Genomic DNA, 21,956 nt, shown 5'->3' on the forward strand with positions numbered 1-21,956 from the left:
GCAAAAGAAAAATCGTAAAGTACAACCTAAACATAACCCACAGATATGATAGCCCTGTATTGGAATTTGATATACCAGAAAACGCAATTCTGTAATGCAGGAACTCAAGCCCCTCTTCCAGCATTTCTACCATTCATAGAGCAGTTTGGCGAGCTCGGTTCCTTGCAACAACACCATCCAGATGGTGCTCACCTCCGCGCATTTTTGGCCCACGCAAGAGGCCATTTTTCTACCAGAAAGCTCACCTTAGTGCATAGCGTTCTTCACAAGCGTCTCCCGGTAAACATTACGGTTACATAGCTTGCAGTTGCCGGGAAGTGTGGGAAGCTGTCGGGGATCTTTGAGTGCCATTCTGTTTCACTATTAAATTTGAAGCTGAAGTGTCCTCCAAATGTTTTCTCTGGAAGAACTCTGCAGCATTCTTTGAAAACAGTAAATGAAGTCTGTTTATTGTTAGGTAGTGTTGTGATAAAAGCTTTTGTTCAGTTATTACACCTACTCTACATGACAGGGAACCACAAATACTGCTTGAAAGTTGCACACCCTATCTTAAACTTTAAATATCACCTATAATCGCCTGTTGACAATGTGACAGTGTAGAATGTTAACAATTCCTGTTGGCCACATACTTGAAAACACCACAAACAAGAGGTGCTACACAAAGTGCAATGGTGGAAGAAAAAAATGATGGATTCACATAATGGGCCAAGTCACCAATTTACTTTACTGACTGATCATGATGTGGTGCAGAGGTAACAGATCCAAATGTGCATTTGGACTTCACAGACAAACTGCTGGAAGTAAAATTTGGTTCCACTCACTTATATTCAGTGAGTGCAATGAGCAGAACATTGCATCCATCATGTGAATCTACCTTAAACAACTTAAACAAGGACAAATTCCCATCAAAACATAAGTGAGAGAACATGGCAAATTGATTTCACGAAATCAGCAGTGGCCACTGGAAAGCGAATAATTCACTGTGAGCCATGAAAGACAGGACAAATAAGCAGAAGCGAGGACACAGTCCCCCTTCCCCCTTGGCCTCTTTGTCACAAGTTACAATGTTGTGTGTTGTCCTCCCTGGTTTTCGAACCGGTTTACGAGACTGTAAAGTGAGTTATGCCTTGCCAACAGGTCTAAATATCTACCTTCAAGGAAAGAGAAAGAAGGCATCCAACATAAAAAAAAAATTATAGGGTTTTACGTGCCAAAACCACTTTCTGATTATGAGGCACGCCGTAGTCGAGGACTCCGGAAATTTCGACTACCTGGGGTTCTTTAACGTGCACCTAAATCTAAGTACATGGGTGTTTTCGCATTTCTCCCCCATCGAAATGCGGCCGCCGTGGCCGGGATTCGATCCCGCGACCTCGTGCTCAGCAGCCCAACACCATAGCCTCTAGGCAACCACGGTGGGTAGCATCCAACATAGAAAAGTGCTATAATGATGGTGCATGTCCCACACCGCGAGAATTTCATAGCTTTCAGTGGCAGCGGCCAACAGAGGAGTAGCATGGTGAAGTAGGGCAACGCGATCATCAGATACGAAGCTGAAGGACAACATGAGCGCTCATGTTGTCCTTTCCTGCGGCTTCGTATGTGTTGATTGCAATCCCCTACTTCATCATGGAACCTTACCAACTCGCCCAAATATCTACCTCGCTATAGGAGCAGCGCATCGGTGGTGGTGAAATAATTTGCTGCTTAACATTTCAACCTCACTGCTCTTCTTCATAGTCCTAAATATTGTTTGATACGATTCCATTGGACCACAAAGCTCAAAATTACAGGTCGATAGGTCAATGGTGGGCTGCAATATAGAAATTCGGTGTATACTAAGGTTCTCCGTGCCGCAGTTGGAAATATATTCAAAAAATATTTCTTCAACAACACAATGCAACCTCAGAGAACAGGCTAAAGTGCAAATTTCAGCACTTTGGCAGAAATTTGCAATTGGATCATAGGAGGAACTGCAATGCACTGTAGGATCTAAAGCTATATCTGCAAATGTTTGCTTTGTTTCTTTTATTTAGTCTTTCTTCCGCTGGCTTGTGGAATGGTTGTGGTATCTGGAAAGAAAAAAAGAGAGCGTGAAACGGAGATTTCAACCAAGAACGGCAATAAAAATGTGCAGTGTGTGGGACATTGGGCTTTATAATGTACTCGATGCATTAACCTCCCAACTACCAAACCTGCCATGACAGCTCAGAGGCTACGGTGCTCTGCTACTGATCGTGTGCTGCCAGGATTTAATTCTATAGTCACCACAGCCACACTCCGAAGGGGGTGACATATAAATATGCTCGTGCAGTTAGATTTAGGTGCACACTGAAAGAATCCCAAATGATCAAAATTAAATTGGTTTCTTTAATACTCTACTGTTGCTTTGTCACGTTAAACCCCCAAGATAATTCCCTCATAATTAAATCCATAGCCCTTTAAAGAAAAATTAATTTGCCGTGTTCGTACTTGCAAAACATACCATAGACATGCTTTGTCTTTTTTATTCGGCGAAATATTGAACTTATTCTGTAAAAGAGGTTTTTGCTCAACACTCGTGCAAGTCTCGAATACCAGTCTACAAGCCCGTGACAAGAAAATAAATGCATAACAATACTGTACAAGCTGGAAAGAACAGTGAAGCCTAGATCAACTGCACTTCCTGAAATTAGTGGAGTGAGTTTGTATCCTGGTGAGCAAAGCAAAACAACCTGCTGCCTGAACTAGTTGAGCACTCATCTTTGTTCCTACTGTTGTGTTCCCAAATAGCATGCTAGCTTGGCAGTTTAAGGGTTAAGCTTTCAAGAGGTGCAGTTCTGTAGCCCTTCCAAAGACTACTATGGAAAAGCTAGTTGCTCTTGCTTTCTGTAAAGTGTTACAGTTGCTAAATCATATAGTGCTTGCTTGTGTGTGTGTTAGCGGCATACACATGAGGCGCATGTGGTCTGCACAATTTGAAGCAGCATCAGAGGCAAATGTTGCGCTACAAAAACTGAAATAATGCTTGTTGCACTAGCTCTTATTGGTGTTTGAACGATCTCAAGGATTTACACTATAATTAGATGGGCCAGATAATTCACACTGACAAAGAGAGAGAGAGAGAGAGAGAGATAGGAAAGGGGACGGTAAAAACACATTGATGCGCTCTATTCGTACCCCATGTCTCGCGCCGTTTCGTTTTATTCAAAGAATCTGGAATTTCCTGACGCTGCCAAAGGTAAGCTACAGAATCAAGCACTGCAGCAGCTACGCCTTTCGGACCAAAATTTTAACCTGTTTCCACTAAACAAAGTGCATTGTTCCGAATCACCTTGCCAATCGGCATTATGCAATGAACAGAGTCTGTATGCACACCCAATGATTGCATTTGATTTGCATTAAAGACAGTGCAAGTGCACAACCTAACACAAGCTTGTGGAATGCAGCCGTCATGAACAAACCGATTGTCTATACCGTGCACTGTGGTGCCTGTGTACTTAAGTGCGATGCACTTCACTTGTTCTCCAAGTATTAAAGAAAAAAAAAGAAAAAAGAATGAATACTGACAGTGCCCGTGACCAACGCTTTATCAACATGACAGGGCTGCTTCAAAACTAATTTACAAGGAGTCACGGACGAATAGTACTGACTGCAATAGATGAAGAACTGTTGAGCTTAATCAAATGGAAGCAGACAGCTCCCGTTCGACACCTTCACTGAGAGTGTGTCTTCATCGTCATCGCCCTCAGCTTCTGCAGAAGCGGCAAACCCACTACACAGCCAACTGCGCTCATGACATTACCCCCCTTCCAGAAAGCATCGTCTTGGTGCTTCAAATGTGAAATAGAGGGAAAGAAACAAAGCACATACAAGGCAACACAGATAAAAGTTTGTGAAGAGGAAAGTGTCACACAAGAGGGATCAAGGCGAGTGGAAGTGAGAATGGTCTCATCAAGATGAGTGGTACGGTTTCATCCTGGAAACATGCACAATATCTGTAGGGTGCACGAGATAGGATCGCCGATTGGTGTCTTCAGGGAGAACTTCTTAGTTCACCTTGCTGAGGCGACGGATGACTCTGTAAGAGCCGAAGTAGCTGTGCAGTAACTTTTCCAACTGGCTGCATTGGCGAATCGAGGTCCATACCCAAACTTGATCACTGGGTTGGTAGACAACATCGCGATGGCGAGCGTTATACTTCTAGGAGTCTATGGATTGCCGATTCTGGATTCGCTTGTGTGCAAGCTTGCGAGCTGCGTCTGTGAGCCGGGTAAATTCCTCTGTGCCAATGGTAATGTCGTATTGTTCAGGGAGGAGCCTGGCGTCCAGCATGGTGGTTGCCTCATGGCCGTTGAGTAAACAGAAAGGAGTGAACCCAGTAGTTTCTTGAACAGCAGTGTTGTATGCAAATGTAACGTAAGGCAAAACATCATCCTGTTGTCGATATACATGGAAAGCATGTCAGCGATTGTCTTATTTAACCTCTCCGTAAGACAATTGGTCTGAGGATGATATGCAGTGGCTTGGCGATGAGCTGTTCCACTAAGCATCATGACGTCTTGCGTTATCTGAGCTGTGATACCTGTACCACAATCTGTAATGACTACTGCTGGTGCACCATGCCGGAGGACTATGCTGTGAATGAAAAAGTGCACATCACTAGCAGTGGCTCACTGGAAGGCTCCCGTTTCGCAGTATCACGTCAGGTAATCAGTCGCAACCACGATCCAGCAGTTACCAGAAAAAGACTTCTGATTACCAGAAAAAGTCCATGCTGATTTGTTGAAATGGTTGTGTTGGTGGTGCAATAGGTTTCAGGAAACCTCTTGCTCCTTTTGTGACATGTAGTAGACGTGCTGACGCACAGGATGTTCGATCGGATCTGTTATAATACGGTGCTTCACGATGGGGGTCTGTGTTGCTTTTGGCGTGGATGTGAAACAATCACTGCACACGCACAAAATACTTACTCTTTCACTCTTTCTATGTGGCTGACAGCTCAGGATTTACATTGACTGTACTGACAACCATGGTGTCACTCTTAGCGGTTGCAGCAAGTTCAGCATGCGTAGGACCTATTGCACCTCTAATATCTTCAAAGTGAGCAATGGCCGTTCGCTCTGCCATGCGTTGGTACTCGCCACTGAAGTTTGTCAACTAAAAGCTCAGCCATTCGGCAGTTCAGTTGAATAATGCCACAGGCGACACAGACTTGCCGAGCCAAGAGCACCGACAAGTTTTCTTCAGCGATGCCGCTACTATCATGGCCGCAGTCGCTTTCAACAGTTATAAACATACTAGTTTGCAGCGGGAGTGTCACAGTGTCATCAACAACACACAATGCTGCCTTAAGCGTGTTACTATCTTGCAGTACTGGGGCACAGTTGTCAGAAAATGTTATAATCAGCTCCCGAAGATCAATAACAGCACCGTGCTCGCGAAGAAAATTCATCCCAAGGATGACTTTCTGAGAGCACTCGTGCAACACGATAAACGAAGCAAAGTACATTGACTGTCGGATTTGGAGCCTGGTGGTGCATCTCCCAATCACCCTCAAGAGATGACCATCTGCTGTCCGAAGGCTTGGCCCGTGTCATGGAGTCGTGACTTTCCTCAGTTCAGCAGCTAGTTTGGCACTGATAACAGAATAATCGGTGCCAGTGTCCACGAGGGCAGTGACCGGGTAGGTGTCGACTTGAATGGGGATGTCTGCGGAAACACTTTTGTAGCCAACGGCATGTGGCGGTGAAAGGGAATCGTTGGCGGTCGGCTGGCGTAGCGGGGACGAGGATGTTTTAAAAATCTGTCAACAGTGGCCCCCACCCCCGGAGGTCGCTCCTCCTAGTTTTTCCGGCATGGGCTTCAGGACCTAAGGGATCTGCGCCCCCAACGCCATGAGCAAATGGCAAGCGCTGGCCAGGGTACATAGAACGTCAAGGAGATGGAGAGCGGGGCTGGCATCGTGGAAAAGTCGGGGACTGCTGGCTCGCCAAGTACTCGACAATAGCTTGGCGATGCTCACTATCACGGGGCCGACGTGCATCTGGGCGAAACCCAGGAAGGCCCATCTGACCATATGTACGCTCTCGATATAGGTGGCCTGCTTCACCACAATGGTATTAGAGCGGCCGATTGTCTGGAGTGCGCCAAACACTGGACTTCCGCATATTTTTACTTGGGCTTGACGAAGGCAGAGGGCTCGAAAAGTACTGAGGACTTGAGAAGTGCTGTGTCCGCTGTTGCGTGGGTGGGTGGGATGAATAGCCAACTGATGACATAGGAGATTTTAAGGCTTCAGCATACTTCAGGAGAGGGGCTGCGAATGGCAGCGTGACCAGCAGTTGTACCAGCTGCCTGGCCTCTTCACGAACCACATTACTTAAAGCAGTCACGTGGGATGGAGAAGACATTGCAGGAACTTGTTGCAGCTCCTCGTGTACATACTGCGCATGAACTCCCTTAGGGTCGTCAAATCGGGTGGCCATAGATGACGAGATGTGAAGATGCTTTGGTGCTTGTACTGCGATGACCGCTGCCATAGCATACGCGCTATCGTTGTTGCGTCGTTTAAGAGTTCGGCTATGTTACCTGGTAGGTAACGTAGCCTGGTGGTGCACTAGACCTACGAACAACTGCTCTTTCATGCCCTGCATCAACAAGCACACTTCTTCTTCTGTCATTCCGAGATCAGACAGACAGACAGACAAAGAACTTTATTAATGGTCCTGAGGAACCGGCGTTAGGGTACCTCCCTTTTCAGGGAGTTCCCGTAGTCGTCGCGGGCCGCACCCACGTCAGGGTCGGAAGATCGTGGTCCTCCGCCCTGTCGCAGGCCCTCTGGACAGCTCGTAGTTGCTCTGAGAGGTCGCCATTCTTAAGGGCTGCCTCCCAGTCAGTTAGAGTGCTTAGCGATGAGCTGCGTAACGCAGGGCATTGCCAGAGCATATGGGATAAGGAGCAGTATGCCTCCCCACAGTCTGGACAGTGGAGTTCTACATTAGGCGCGAAGTGACTGAATCGGCCCCTGGAGGGAAATGACCCCGTTTGAAGCATGCGAAACGCCGACGATTGTGGTCTATTAAGTTTAGGGTGTGGTAGTGGAAAGGCCCGCCAAGCAAGTTGATAATGTGCCAAGATTTCATGGAAGGTGAGAAGCGAATCCCTGTACAGTCCTAAGTCGCCGCCCACGAGTCCACCTGAACCGCCGCGGTGTGCGAGACCTTGCGCACAGTCATGGGCCAACTCATTGGCGTTAACAACCTCAGAGTACACATTGATTCCCATATGGGCCGGGAACCATTTGATGCTATGAAAACCAGCAGCCCCCGAGATCAGCGTGCCGGAACAGCCGCGGCATGTCCTCAACAAACACGGCGACACTCTCATTTGGTCTTCAATTCCTGGAATTGAGAGCACGTTCTCTTGCTCCTGCTGGTCTAAATTTCCATAGGTATTGCGCAGCTGGCTACAAAATTCTTGCCAGGTCGCCAAACTAGCTTCGTGGTTTTCTAACCAGATGCACACCGAATCCTCGAGGGCGAAGTAGACATACCGGAGCTTCCGGTGGTCCTCCTATTCACTGACGCTGGCAACTCGATTGTAGTGGTCCAGCCAGTTCTCAACATCCTTGAACGCGTCACCGTGAAACGACCTTGGTGTTCACGGCATGTTGTAAATCCACGGAGCAGGTGGAGTGGTGCTCTCTCCAGTCTGGCTATTCATTGAACTGCTTGTCATGGCTGCACTATTGAGAGTGGGTCCAGCTCTAGTGATAGTCCTAGTTGTCGCCGGCTGCGCCAAAGGTCAGTGTCAAAGGTGTCGCAACCTAATTTGGGAGCTTCCTATTGGTCACAGAGCATGGAACGGTTTACCCCGAACCTCCACCAGTCACATTACTATATATATGATGAAAACTGTCTGAGTTTAATCAAATGGAAGCAGACAGTTACCGTCCGACACCTTCAGTGGGAATGCATCTTCGTCATTGTCGGCCTCAGCATCTGCAGAAGCGGCAAACCCAGTACACAGCCAACCGTGCTCGTGACAATATCTTTCCTTGGTCAAAAACTCCTTCGGATGGCTACATCCCTTTTTTAACTCCTCCAAGTACATTGGCATAGTAGCTCCAAGTCACTCGAGCCGGTCATCATCATAATGCCGGGCATTTGCGAAGTTCTGACAAAGGTGCTGCATTGTGTTGCTCGTGTCATGAAGAACAAACCAACGATAAAAGTACTTCATGAATGTAATACTAGGGCCTGCGCTTGCAAATGATACGCTGCAAGTGTGACCCGCTCATTCTTTCAGGCACTACAAGGTGACGGTTACACCAGGAGATAACACCTGCACAGTCCGTCTGACATTCACCTTTGCAATATTGTTTGGGTAGACATGCTTGTGACTGAGGTAGCACACTGGTCTTGCTGTCAAGTCTTTATGAAGCTCTTAAACAGCTTTGAGATGTGAAGATGATATTTTTCCTTTTGGCCCGATGTCATGGGCCAAGAACTGGGAGCACACATTTTTTCAGAACGTGGCACAGATCAAAGCTAAGGAGAAAGGGTCGCTCAGGGTCACAGGAATGTTCGATCCGATAAGTCAGCCATGTCCCAGGATCAAGTTCCATTTTCTTCAAGATGAAGAGAACCAGCTCATGGAATTGAATGCCAGTCAGCCCTTTGGCGAAAAAAGTAGCCTACCGGGATTCTGCAAGATGTGGACAATCCGCTGATCACAAAACAGAGGAGCGAGTTCGCTAAAACAATATCATTGCGGTCTCTCGAGCCAAGTTCTATGTGGCCAAGAAAACAGACTTGCTGCTTGTGGTACTGGAGTTTCTCTTTTACCCGCATCTCATCAAGAATGAGAGAGCGCACCCTGGACTGGGGTGCCAGCAAATCCTGGCATTCTGTTCGGAGCCATGTTTCAATCAGCTTTGTGAAGCCTGTCTACATCTTGTATACCGTCATATGCAGATAGAATGTTTCTACTAGGCAGTCTCACGAGTTCCTTGCCCTGCACATGTTCATAAGCCCTTGTTGACAAGTGCCTGAGAACAACACAGTGACGAGTTGTCTCCTCAGACCAAGTTGTTCTTCTTTTCCGGAAGTTTCTCTCTGGTCACGCAGAAAAAATGCAGCAGGTTGCTTCTGCTAGGCTGCCTCTATTAAAAAGGAAATGTCATCCACAAGGCTGTCCTCTTGCAGGTGATTACGCTCCAGCTGATATTTGTCAACTCTGTGGAAGTTGCTGGATTTGGATCTTCGCGCCTCTTTCTTTCCGCAATCAGCAAGCTTGGTGGTTGGTGGTGCTATCCACTAGGACACTTTGATCACGCTGCGCCTTGTTTCCCCAATACCGGTCGTCGCACTGGCCCGCCGGCTCATATGCGCGAAGTGACACGTCAATGGTAGCGTCTCCTTCCTCAGTCATTGGTTGAATAGATATTGAAGATGGAAGCAAGATCGATAGGGACGCGACAGGTTGAGAAGCATCCGTCTGTAGCGCAAACGCTGAGCTATTGGGCCGAGTCACAGATTCGCGGCGCCTCGCTCCTCCTCCTCCTCTGTCTTCTGCATTGGATTGGCGCGGCTCGCTACCTACTTGCACTCGCATTTCCGATTGGTGCACCTGCTTTTAACACGCTGCTCGCGCTAAAAGGCGTCGGGTAGCGCGGACATGCTTCTTGCCGCGCGCTTACCGTGCATGTAAGCACGCAGGAATGCAGGAAAACATACAAGCAAAGGAACGGGAAACTACTCTTTGTATTTCCTTTACCTTGTGATGTACATACATGCACATTGGGTAGCGCCGATCGAGCGATGGTTTCAACCACGGAGGAAGGAAACTTTTCCTTCCTCCGTGGTTTCCTTCCTCCATGGTTTCAACAAATGCAGAAAAGAGTTTGCAGCGCGCGTGGGCATATATCAAGTGCGATTCCAGCAGCAACGGTGGAGTTGCGGTGGGGAGGTGGCGCTTCACTTTTTGTCAATAACTTCCTATAAAAAAAAAAAAAAAAAAAAAGGGGTTTCACGTGCCAAAACCACGATCTCATTATCAGGCACGCCGTAGTGGGGACTCCGGAAATTTGGACCACTTGGGGTTCTTTGACGTGCGCCTAAGTCTAAGTACACGAGTGTTTTCGCATTTCCCCCCCATAGAAATGCGGCCGCTGTGGCCGGGATTCTATGTCGCGACCTCGTGCTTATTAGCAGCCTAACACCACAGCCACTAAGCAACGTGCACGGCGGGTATTTCTTTTTTTTTTTTTTTTTTTTGCGTGTGAGCGCCCGTGATGGGTCCACAAAGTTGTTAGAAGCCATCGCTCGGCGCTACTCAGTGTGGAAGTACATCACAAAGTAAAGGAAAAATAAAGCGTAGTTTCCTGTCCCTTACGTGTATTTTTTCCGGGATTCCTGCGTGCTTACATGCACGGTAAGGCTACGGCAAAACATTTCTGAACTTGTCGATGACCACTCCGTGTTTAAGCGCTAGCAGCGAGCGAGCTGCTAACAGCCCAGTGCGAAAAGCAGCCACACACTTGTCTGTGCTTACACGGTAAGTGCACGGCAAATAGCATGTCTGCGCTAGCCATGCATGTATATATATTCGAACTGGCGCTAGCAGCGAGCGACCTGTTGGAAGCCGAGTGCAAAAAGCAGGCGCACACCAATCTGTGATCGGAAGTACGAGCTCAAGCATGTAGCGAGCCGTGTCAATCCAATGCAGAAACCAGAAGAGGAGGGGGAGCGCGGCGCCGCTAAAACCCCTTTAACTTCGTAAAGTAGCGACACTCTCCTCCTCCGCCTTCACTTCTCCTCGTTTCTTCTCTCTATCATGCTCCCTCATCGACCGTGGCGCCGCCTACACTGCTCGAGCGTAGCAACGGCGCCAACCTGCGCTCCTCGCCACTCCATATGGCCACTCCGTAGACGCTTCTCGAGCAAAAATGGCGCTGATGCACGGCGCGAGGGCCCACGTGATGCTATTAGGCCAATAGCGACGCGGCGTCGGCCAGACGTGGCAGAAAGCGTGGCAGTACTTTACGAAGCTTAAGGGGTTTGTACCAGAGTTTCTCACTACATTACTTATAGAGAGAAACTCTATGCATTGTACTATTTTTTTTTTATAGCTCAGCGTTACCCACCGGAAGCACGTGCTCGCTTATTTACAGTTGCTAAGCTTTCTCTCTAGTACAGCTTTTGGCTGAAGATGACGGGAGTAGTCATCGAAAACAGACAGCACGGTACCTTTCTTGAGCCTTCGTCTTTTGCCTTCGATAAAATCTTTTTGCTTGAAGTGCCGGCTGCAGACCTTTGTGTAGAATGACTCCTCGTCCATCCGTTCCGCCGGACGGCAGCAAGCCATTTGCCTTAAGTCCAATGGCACGTCGCGAAACGATATTCTTATTCTCGTGAGACTTGCACAGAGGCACATAACAGTAAGCCATTTCAGCTGTAGAGCGTTTATACAGGAAAAAGCTCACAGTGAGGACGCACTCGCGCAAATGCAACACGCGTAAATGCAAACAAGCGAGAGGATCGCGCCAGCGGCGGGAGCTGATGATGATGCATTGTGGCTAATTCCTTTGTAACGGCCGGTTTCCTTGAAAGCACCCTAGCCGGAGAAAATACATACCTGTAAAAAAAAATGGGGGAGGAGGAGAAAGAACAAAAAGAGAGGGCAACCCCAGCTCCTTTATTCACACAGCCCGACCTGGTGCATAGACACTGACATTGAAACACTGGAATTCATTTGTTCCTCTCAGAGTTAGTCACTTCGTGTTCTTGCCAAGTCATACACTACCACTGTGCCAGTCTGTCCTTCATTACACACACTGTGTTATGACACCACCGAACCGTGCTCCCGCACTCCATTCTCACTCCAAAATCACAGTGCTAGCTAGAGTCACTGGACTCTAGTGCTAGCGGGAGTGTGGCGCCGGCTCTGGTCTTCCGGTGCTGGTGCACCGGAAGACCAGGTGTTCTAGACATGCCCAACATATGGGGTCAATGGACAGGTCGAAGTGATGCCGGTACACAAGCATGTGCACTGCTCCCGCTCTTGCCTCAAAGAGGAGCACACTGCCACCACTGTTATCATACAGCTCCTCCATTTTAATGTTGGTTTTGCAAGTGCTGTAGGTTCGCAAAGTCGATTTCACCACCATTACATTTCTGCCACCTCATGATCTCATCTTCAGACACCTGTGTCTGTACGGCCACTGCCCACTTGGACTCCCAGTCCTTGCATACTGGTTTCACAAGAAATCCATATTTCCGGCGCAGAAATTGAGCCTGCTTGCACAACTGGCTCTGTTGCCCTGTTATGCAGGTGTATATAAACACATGCCTGGGCCATTGTGGGTCGTCCATGAGGTGCAGACGTCCTTCGTAGGGGAGATTGCACTATGCTTCACTCGCCTCATATGTGGATCAACCCAGATCACCCTGAATGGCCTCGATTGCAATGCACCCATGACAGCCAAGGGCCAGATGGCCCACCTCTTGCTGCCTTTGCTCCAACCACTCCCTGGATTTTGCTGTGAGGCAGACAGCTGAATTTGCGCAAGTCAGGCCAGGGACATGCAGATTTCCACGCCTCGGCCAATCCGGAAGCAGTTGCACCCCAACAGAACCTCGATGTAGAACCTTTGCTGCTCTCTGTGATGTTTTGCATAGGTTCTCCTCGTGAGTTGCCAGCAGGTCGCTTATTGTGCTGAACGCCACACTGAGATACCGGTATTTCCTGGCTCACTATATTTGTTCAACTCCAGGCACGTGCTTGTTGGCATTGGGCTGTGGGCCTGAGAACACTAACACAGCAGATTTTCTGGCATTAAAGGCAAGGTGGAGGTGGTGTAAGCAGGTCGCAGGGAGTGTAGCCAGCTGTTGAAGATCATTTAGGGTCTCTGCAAGGAGGAATTTGTCAGCGTAAACTAAACCACACAGCTTCCAAGTCACGGGGGTTCCGTTGTACAGGTGCCTAAATACAAAGCTGCCTCCAGCTGCTAAAATTGCTTGCTCCAGTCTGGAAACGTACAACATATATAGCATCAGTGACATTGGACAGCCACTGCTAGAGTCCCCGCATCACTACTGATTGACCATGTTGTTTTTCTACAGCCGGTGTAGCGGACCAATCCACACTTTAGGCATGTGGATGTCTGCCGTCCGGTGGAACAGTTGATCATGGAGGGACACTGTCGTATGCCTTTGATACATCCAGAAAGCACCCCTAGAGGCTTCTCGACTCCTTGCGGGCTACTTCCACTACCTTGTTTGTGTCGCCGCCCTGCACGGCCATTGAGAGGGGTGGGGGAGGAGGGGGTGCGACGGCGTTGGGAGAGCACATTGCCAGTATTGCCGGGTGCTGGTCATACATCCATAGAGGTATGATACATCTGTCAAATGATAAAACTAAAGAAAGGCGTCGTGTAGCCGCACACGAGACACCACCGCAGATGATGCTTGCCACAGTGGAGATGGCGCTTCGCTATTCCTAGGCGGCAACTTCATCTCTGTCGTGTCTCTCCTCTTGCCGGCGCACGCTCGCTTTTTCTTCAAACTCAAGGGCGCATATCCGACACATGCGCACACCATTTTTCGACCATAACTGCCACTGTTTTCTGAAGTGCCACTGCAGATGGCGTTCCGTTCAGTTTCGGTCGGGCTGTATGTCCGCAAAGTCGATTTTACCCCCATTGCATTCCGCCGGTCTCCTCTTCAAACACCTGAAGAGGAGACCATGCATTGCACAGTGGGGCGATGCATAGCAGCAGAGTCTGCACAAATTAAAATGACGCATTTTCGGCAAAAGAGAACTACATAAAAATGAGAGGGAATGACGGCGAGTTTGTATAAGGGACACCTCGCTATGCTAGACTGGCGTAAGGGGTTAGCGATAACAAAACATGAGGACCATTTGCAAACGTGTGGAAGTGCACAACCGGAGTGCAACTGCAGCTGTGCTACCACAAATTTATAACTGTACTGTGATGGTTGTATACACAAATACAAACCTGGTCCTCTCAAGTTCGAAAATTGCTTTATTTGCTCACTTCTTACATATGGCAAGTCCTAAAGAATTACACCAGTGAGAACAGCTTACATACAGTGCAACAAAAAGGACCACCATTCTTGTATACGTATATACATATACACTTAGACCTCAATTTAACGAAGTCCATGGGACCCAAGGCTTACCGTGCTACATTAAGGACAGTAAAAGCACTCATGTGACAACACAATATAGTTCAAGAGCCAAAAAAAGACATAACTTTTGCCTTTATGGAATTTCTTTGGAATAAAGAATTGCAGACTAAGGCTGCCCTGAGAAGACAACACCCGTTTTATCTTGGCTGCTATACAGTAACAGGTGCCATCTAGTAAGCAAACGTTAATTTGGTAACGCTGCAATGGATTGTTTCATAAACGCAAAACAAGCCATCTAAAGCAGGCAAGGTAAAGCGTTCACTTTTGAAATAAATTCTGTGGAGTTTTGAAACCAACACATTCCCTATATGCCGAGTTCAAAACGCAATACCAGGCTTTATAGGACACATAAAGTCAATAAATGCATAAATCCGTATGGAACCTCAACAAACACGTCATTTGTAGTGTTAAAATAAGGCAATGAACGTATAATGCACTTTTAAGTGGTATTTTGAGAATAATAAAGTTTATCAACAAGGACATGTAGAAAAAATAAAGGGCTGAAACACTAATGCAGTGAACTTAAATGTGTGAAGGAGCAATAAATATGTAACACACAGCTAATAGTAGAAGACTAATGAGCTAGTATGTGTAGCAATTTGAATTATTTCTGAAGTGCTGACCCTTGGAAAAAGCATACAGCAGTTGACAACTCATGCACAACCTCTCTGCAGAACAAAAGTAGTCGTCATTGATGGCTCTAACAGGTGAAAATTTCCTATTTCTCCTTGCTCGCAGGGTGCTTAGCTTCCCTGCAATCCCTATGAAGTATCCATGCCTTGCCACATGTGTACCTTCTCCATGTGCTTCTGCCGGTGCGGCTTGCGTGTGAACGTCAATGGACAAAAGCTACACTGATATGGCTTTACGCCTGTATGCGTTTGTGTGTGCCGCACCATGCCTGATTTTTGTGTAAAGCTCATAGGGCAGAGGTGACAGCGGAATGGTTTCTCGCCGGTGTGGATACGTAGGTGATCGTCCAAGTTGCTCTTTTGAAAGAAGAGCTTGTTGCAGTAGTCGCACTGGTGTGAGCGCTGCCTATAACGTGCTCTTCGGAGATTCTCCATTCTCTTATGGGAAGTTGTGACATAGGAGCTCACAGGGTGCCGCACAAGACGCCTTTCCACGTTCGAGCATCGTAGAGGGGATGGCCCTGGCTGGTAATGCATGGCTTGAATGTCTGCACAAAAGAAAGTGACACATTCTAAGCAAAACATACTACCTGCAGTTTTCTGCACCAATGAGCATGTTGGTTTGCTATTCCAAGGCTGCAGTTGTCAGTGAAGGACATGGTTCTCCTTATGTTAGCGCAAGAAGCAATCGCGCACAGGTCGTGAGAAGAGACAAATGAGAACAGTGAACGACCGCGAGGATGTTGGTGGGTAGGTTATGCCAGTGACTTGGTAGGAAAAGGATGGTTTATTTTGAAGCTTTACAGGTGTCTTGATTTGCCCAAAATACATCATACCTTGCAAAGTTTTCTGCCAGTGTGCACACGTGAATGTATTCCACACACCGTTATTTTCCTGTGCAACCAGGATGGAAAAGCATTTTCTGCCAAATCACTAACATAGTCTACCGACACACATTCTCACAATGTACAGTGAAGAACATTTGCCGACAACACAGGGTACATTTATGCATTTTGCTGTTTTATCATTCCACCCCTTAAGTGATGACGCTCAAAGAGGTCTTTGAACAAGCTGTCCAAAGTATATATTAAAAGAAGAGTTGAGCCAAGCCTGTTATCGTCCACTTTCCAGCATATCAGAATGGAACAGGATGTGACACAGAACACCTCTTCCAATTATGTGAAATCATGGCATGTGGTTGTGGCATAACTCTACACTATACACGCTTTAGCCACAATACTAGGTTTCTCACTAGTACCACTCACACAGTGGCAAATGTGGACAGCGAAACGTGTGTTTTAGCAAGATGGACAATTGTGTTGGTGGTGCACAGCTTCTGCATATGTGTTATCGCACCGAGTAGTCTGGCAGAGTTATACAGCGCTTTTGGTTTCTTGGAGCAGATACTAAATCAGCGTAGCTTTCATGTGCAATGGATTCCAATTTGATCAGATGCAGAAGAGAAAAGCAGAAAGATGTCAAATCTAACACTCAGTGGTGTGTGTAGTCTTATTTTGCTACTGCAAATATTTTCCCCATTGTCCAATAGCATTACCTCACCGAAATAACCATGTCTTCAAGTTTGCTCATATTTACGTTTTATTATGGTGTTGTAGTACATGTAGAGGGAAAGTGCGTACATACTCTGAAATAGTGCAAACCAAGTAAAAGACTCAGGAAGAAGTACCTATCCGATTTGTGCTGTTTCAAATATGGACGTCAAGCAACACGCCCAACTGTCCACTTTGCTACATACTCTGCGTCCTGAATGCCTGTGTATGTGGTTCTTTGGCTGCTTGTTCCAGAGGCCGATTTGTCCTGCACCAGCTTCTTGTCATCCACGAGTCCAGTGCAAATATTCTTTCCATAATGTGCTTTAGTGCTGTATGCATACTACAATAGCATGTAATTATCTACCATATCTTATAAAATAACCAAGCATTCTCTGGCTCCGAGAAATCATTTAGAACAATCTTAACATCTACTAGTGGATTAAAATTTCTTCGCTCATTTTAAGCCATGATTTTCTTTTCTATGTATCCTGCAGCTTATTTATGTCCGACGATGATGATATTGCATGCGAATTGCTAGCGTTGTGCAAACAGTTGACTTTCAACTAATAATTTATTCAATTTGGTCTTTGAATAGTCACTATTTGCAAAGGCAAAAAAATTTAGAATTATTTCATAATACTTCACCACTGTGCATGATTAAACAAAGCAGAGGTAAATATGCGACAGCTTTCATAGAAGCCATAGTGAACACAGATTTTTTTTTTATTTACACCAGTCTAGCTTATATGCTCAGGTACCCTTCTTTCAGTCATTTTAGAACACATGTATGCATGCACAAAGATATACAACAACAGCAAAAAACTCTGCACAGCTCTGGAGGCATAAAAAGAAAATCACTGCATCTAAGCAACTAATTTTCTCTTGAAAGGCTCTGCAACACATATTGAACAGGGTGAGTGAATGGTGCTAGTTCTTCTTAGGTTGTGTGGTGAACACTTTTACCGAGATATCATATACACCTATACACATGGCAGAGAATCAAAAATGAGACCAAAGGGAATGCACTGCTGTCAGTGGACTTGTTCGTTTAGGCATCAAGATCTAAGGTTATTTTTTCTGTAGATGTTGGCCTTTGATCCTTTTACGTAGTCTTTCCTGTGCTGGCCTGTGGAATGGCCGTAGTATCTGCAAGAAATGAAAGCATGAAGCTGAGATTTCAGCACAATGAAAACAGGAGGCACTTGCGGCATTGGGAATTGTAATGCACTCTGTGTCACCCTCCTAACAGCACGATGGCTCAGTGACTATTAGGGCTGCCACTTCGCTGGTTCTCCCCTTCACCCCTCATATGGCCACTCCTCTTGCCAGTTTTCAGTACACTAAAAATTGAATCACAAGCACTCTGTCTGGTGTTTATACATGGAAGACAACTGATCTGTCGCAAGCGGATTCATTCCCAATTCCTTAACCTTTTCACCATCGTGTTATCCAAAGTTGCAAAATTAAACCATCTATCTTAGTGCTTTTTTTCTCCTTCAGAGTTAGAGCTTTCTCCTAAAGACCAAACACATGCTTGGCTTCTCTCTGATACGTTTTTTTCAACAATAAGCCACTGCTAGCCCTTGCTGCATCAGCAGGCGCAACCAGTTTGACACACACAGGCGAAACGGACGCATAATGTTCGTTCTACCGCCACACAACCTTACAGCATGAAACCTATGCACAGCCTGCTGTCAGCCTTACTTGCTGGACTTCTAAAAATATGACAATACTACATAAAGCCTTCAGATAATCAGATCGCACTCAGCCATGTCACTGTTATCACCAAGATCAGCCACCAATTACATCCAGTCATGCTCATTGTTACTTATTTGCACTCGCAACCAGGAAAAATTGGGTGCAAGCATGAGTTAGTGTGCCAGGCCCCTGCACTTGACGCCATGGCCTCAGCATTTATTCATTCATTTTTATTCAGCATGATGTTACATGGTTTCTCCTTGGCCTCTTCTGCTGCAGTTTTTATACAAACGCCATAGGGCAAAAGCGCCCCTGAAATGGCATCTCGCCTTTGTGGATCTGCAAATGGTGCGCAAGGTTCTTCTGCGCAACATAACTGGGGCAGAGTTGGCAAGAGAACTGCCTCTTGATGGTATGGACGCATAGGTCTACAACCAACTGGCTCCTCTGCATAAAGGCCTTGCCAAAGTAGTTGCACTTGTGGAGACACTCACCTGCGTGTATTCTTTGGCGAATCTGCATGCTTGAGTGGCGAACCGTGATGTAGACTCACATGAGACACTGCCACAGATGCCGTCCCCTGTGAGAGTCTAATCAAGGTCAGTTGGGATGAATATGCACATCAACAAAGTCTGTTTAAAGCAATCTGACCCATTCTCAACAAAAGAGAGGAAATTGAGAGGAAAAGACAGGGAGTTTAGCCAGCATGAGGTACAAATGGCTACTCTGTTCTGGAGTAGCAAGGTAATAATACTGAAACATAAGTAGACACAAGATTTAAATGAGAAAACAACTTGAAACATAAATGTAAGGAATTGCACAACATTTACAGCCTGTCACAGAGCCTGTGCGTGAGTAAAGAAGGCAGTACCACATTTAAGGCCCCCGTGTCATTAACAGTCCACACAGTAACAGTCCTTCGCACTAATGGAGCCATTTGTATATTCTGTCGGCATGGTGAAGGTACATTCCCTTGGGGCTCTGTACCGAGGGCTGTCATAGAGGAAATGCCACAAATGCAGACACATTTAGTCCTGATACCTACTGTCACAATCTAGCAGTGCTTGCAAGATAAAAAATGAAGTTCAGGGCAAGATCTAGTCTGTGGAAAGTTGAACGGTGCAGTTTGTACCTTTTACATCTACCAGTCAAGAGTGCGTGCAAATGCAGAAAACAAGGAATGCGTGAAAGCATATACGGTGTAAATCCATAAAGTGCGTTCAAATGGTCTGCATTCATGCACACTATGGACACATCAAATCACTGGCTTGCAAAAAGTACACACTGTGAGGGGTGCTGATAAAATTTGTGTTATTGCCATGAAGGGAGAGATTCAGCAATGAGACTCGGGTGGTATCTCAATCTTTCCCTACATATCCTTACATACGCGAGGCTCACTTTTGGTACCAACAGCGAGCTGCTGCAGACTATCGCAGTTGAACACGTTCCTGTGCAGGATGCTCTTCATGTGAGACAACAGGAAGAAGTTGCTGGATGTGCAAAATTTCATAGCCCAAGTAAGCCACATTTGCCACTGTTACCTATGCTAAGTGAGCTGTTGTAGTGTAATGGAGCAGACAGACGCCTCTGGTGAGCCTCCCTCTTCGCTGCGCCATAGAAGTGTTCTGAAACTTGGCTACAAGCTCTCTGCGATTTTCCAGAGACGTAATTACTGCTAAAAGGATGCCTGTTAAACTAGCTAAGATTAGACCTTGTACCTCTGGTGACAGATGGCAAGGCTGTGGGAAAAAAACCTCCCGCACTATATATATGCCAAATGTAATACAGGAGTTGTGTACAAGATCAACCGATGTTGGAGAAATCGGTTGTTGCTTTAAACAAGCCAGAGAACATTATCCAAATTTAAAGAGAACTGAATTGGCACACATGCCTATGCACCGCAAGAATTACAAGTGTGAACCATGGCTTTGTGACATAAGGATTCTTGGCAGTAGCAACAATGAAACGGCATGCAAATTAATGAAAGCCTTTTACATAAAAATATGCAGATCCCATGTACTATGAATGGTTTGACGTGCCAAAACCATGATTTGATTATAAGAAGCAGCCCTCCGTATTGTGGGAATTGAAGTTACGCAAAGCATTTTGCAGGTAGCTGGCTATGGCATCGACCCTGTGGCAGCATGCCTCGACCAGCTATTTGACTCACTCAATGACTTCAAGCAGGCACTCATTGTGGAGGTTGGACATGCTGAGGGTCACAAAGAATGTGTGCTTGCCTAGCTGCTCGACTGTTGCGAACACATTCCCTTTTCTCTGTGCCCAGTAGTATACCATCCTCGAACTGCTCATGTAAACCTCCAAGGAAAGCAATGTTCGAGATGACACCCTTCTCGACAAAGCCACGGTCTTCCAAGAGCTTTGCGAGCGTCAGCAGCCAGTTGGCACCCACGGGGTGGGAAACTTGCGTTTGAATTGCTGTTCCTACGGAGGCAATCACCACCCGGTGTTCCGCAGCCAACATGCCTGTATTTTCTTATGCGCGCCACCTGGCTCGGCGCATGTAGTACACGACAATCAGAGGTACGACACCATGCGAGTCCGACGACAGAGCTCGAATGATGATGCCGCGACCACGGCGGCAACGCGATCATAAACATATACCCAGCGGCTCAATTTGGTAGCCAGCCCCGAAGCGTAGGAGGGCAGATAGGCAGATACACTGAAAGTGCCTGAACTTCGCAAAGAATGCTTCGCATTAAAGAGTTGGCCGTACAGCTATATAAGTTTGAAATTAGATTCTTTCAGTGCTGGTTGTCCCGTAAGATGTGACTGATGCCTTCTCGACATGAGACATGATTTACTCTTAGTTTCGCAACCGCATCAGCCGCAAGTGCCGCCCGGATTATCGTGTTTTGTGTGATCTCTGTGGTTTGTGTGGCATCCTTTAAGTGACAAGTATGTTTCAGGGGAAGCATAAACTAGCTCAAATAGAAAGTTCCTTTCCCTGTGATTGTTTGGCCTTTGTGGGCATAATCTGTGAGAAGAGCACCAGAGCAGTCCCAGAATACGCTTAGTATGACATTTCGTGATGCCGGCGCGGACTGGTGAGTTCACGGGCTGTTTGCTTTACGATTTCGTTCCTGGGTCATAATGGTGGACCCAACACTCACCCATGGTGACGAGGCGGTCGAAAATGTTATGGGTGTGGCTCTCGCAACGCTTTAACATTTTTGCCGCAGCTTGCAAGTCATTCTCATTCTGCATTGCTGTGAGCATTAGTGCAAACCAGAGCGCGGCTACCTTTGTCACGATGGATACTATGCACTGAGCCCGCACTCACGTTATCCTGCGGCACTATTTGTTCAATAATATCCGCCAGTCAGCGAGCACTGGAGCCTCCACTTCCATCAATAACTTGTGGTTCACCATCGAGCGACGGTCGGTTACATTGTTCCTCGTCGTCCAGGCTAGCTTGATCGCATTGAAATCGTCTGCGCCGTTTCAAAACAGTGTCATTAGAAGGGACGTTGTCACCGTGCACCACCACCAGCTCGGCATAAATTTGCTTGGAATTGCATTCCTTCAAATGCAGAAAACGGATCACCGTTTGTACTCCAAATCATTGTGTCAAACTTTTCTAATGGACGCTGACATCTTTGTTTCGATACCCTAGCGGTGTTTTGTGGTACTGTATATAAAACGTTCGGCGCATCCACGCGCCATTGGGTGGCGCCCTCCGAGTAATAAAGAAAGTAATAAAGAAGGTCCCCTAGGGGAACATCAGAAGAGCATCGCCGTCGATAACAGGAAAAGGAGGAAAACAAGAACAAGAGCTCGCCATGCAATAGGCTACATAAACATGCAGGGCGGCAGAAGAAAGGAAAAGTGGGCAGAGATTGAGGAGCAGTTACATA

The 21,956-nt window shown here is 46.7% G+C and overlaps 1 protein-coding gene across 1 annotated transcript in view; it reads right to left on the minus strand.

The window, feature by feature from the left end:
- The window catches only part of LOC126528561 (uncharacterized), a 59,414-nt gene extending 38,038 nt beyond the window's left edge, over window positions 1-21,376 (minus strand). Inside the window, exons 1-2 of the mRNA XM_072284540.1 lie at window positions 21,213-21,376; window positions 14,965-15,375 (exon numbers count right to left, since the gene is read on the minus strand). Coding sequence (XP_072140641.1) covers window positions 14,965-15,375; window positions 21,213-21,318 — 517 coding nt within the window. The 5' untranslated portion in view covers window positions 21,319-21,376. The remainder of the gene's footprint in view (window positions 1-14,964; window positions 15,376-21,212) is intronic.
- Between the last annotated feature and the right edge of the window lie 580 nt (window positions 21,377-21,956).

The sequence above is a fragment of the Dermacentor andersoni genome, chromosome 9 (genome assembly GCF_023375885.2).
Source record: "Dermacentor andersoni chromosome 9, qqDerAnde1_hic_scaffold, whole genome shotgun sequence".
Taxonomy (NCBI): Eukaryota; Metazoa; Arthropoda; class Arachnida; order Ixodida; family Ixodidae; genus Dermacentor; species Dermacentor andersoni.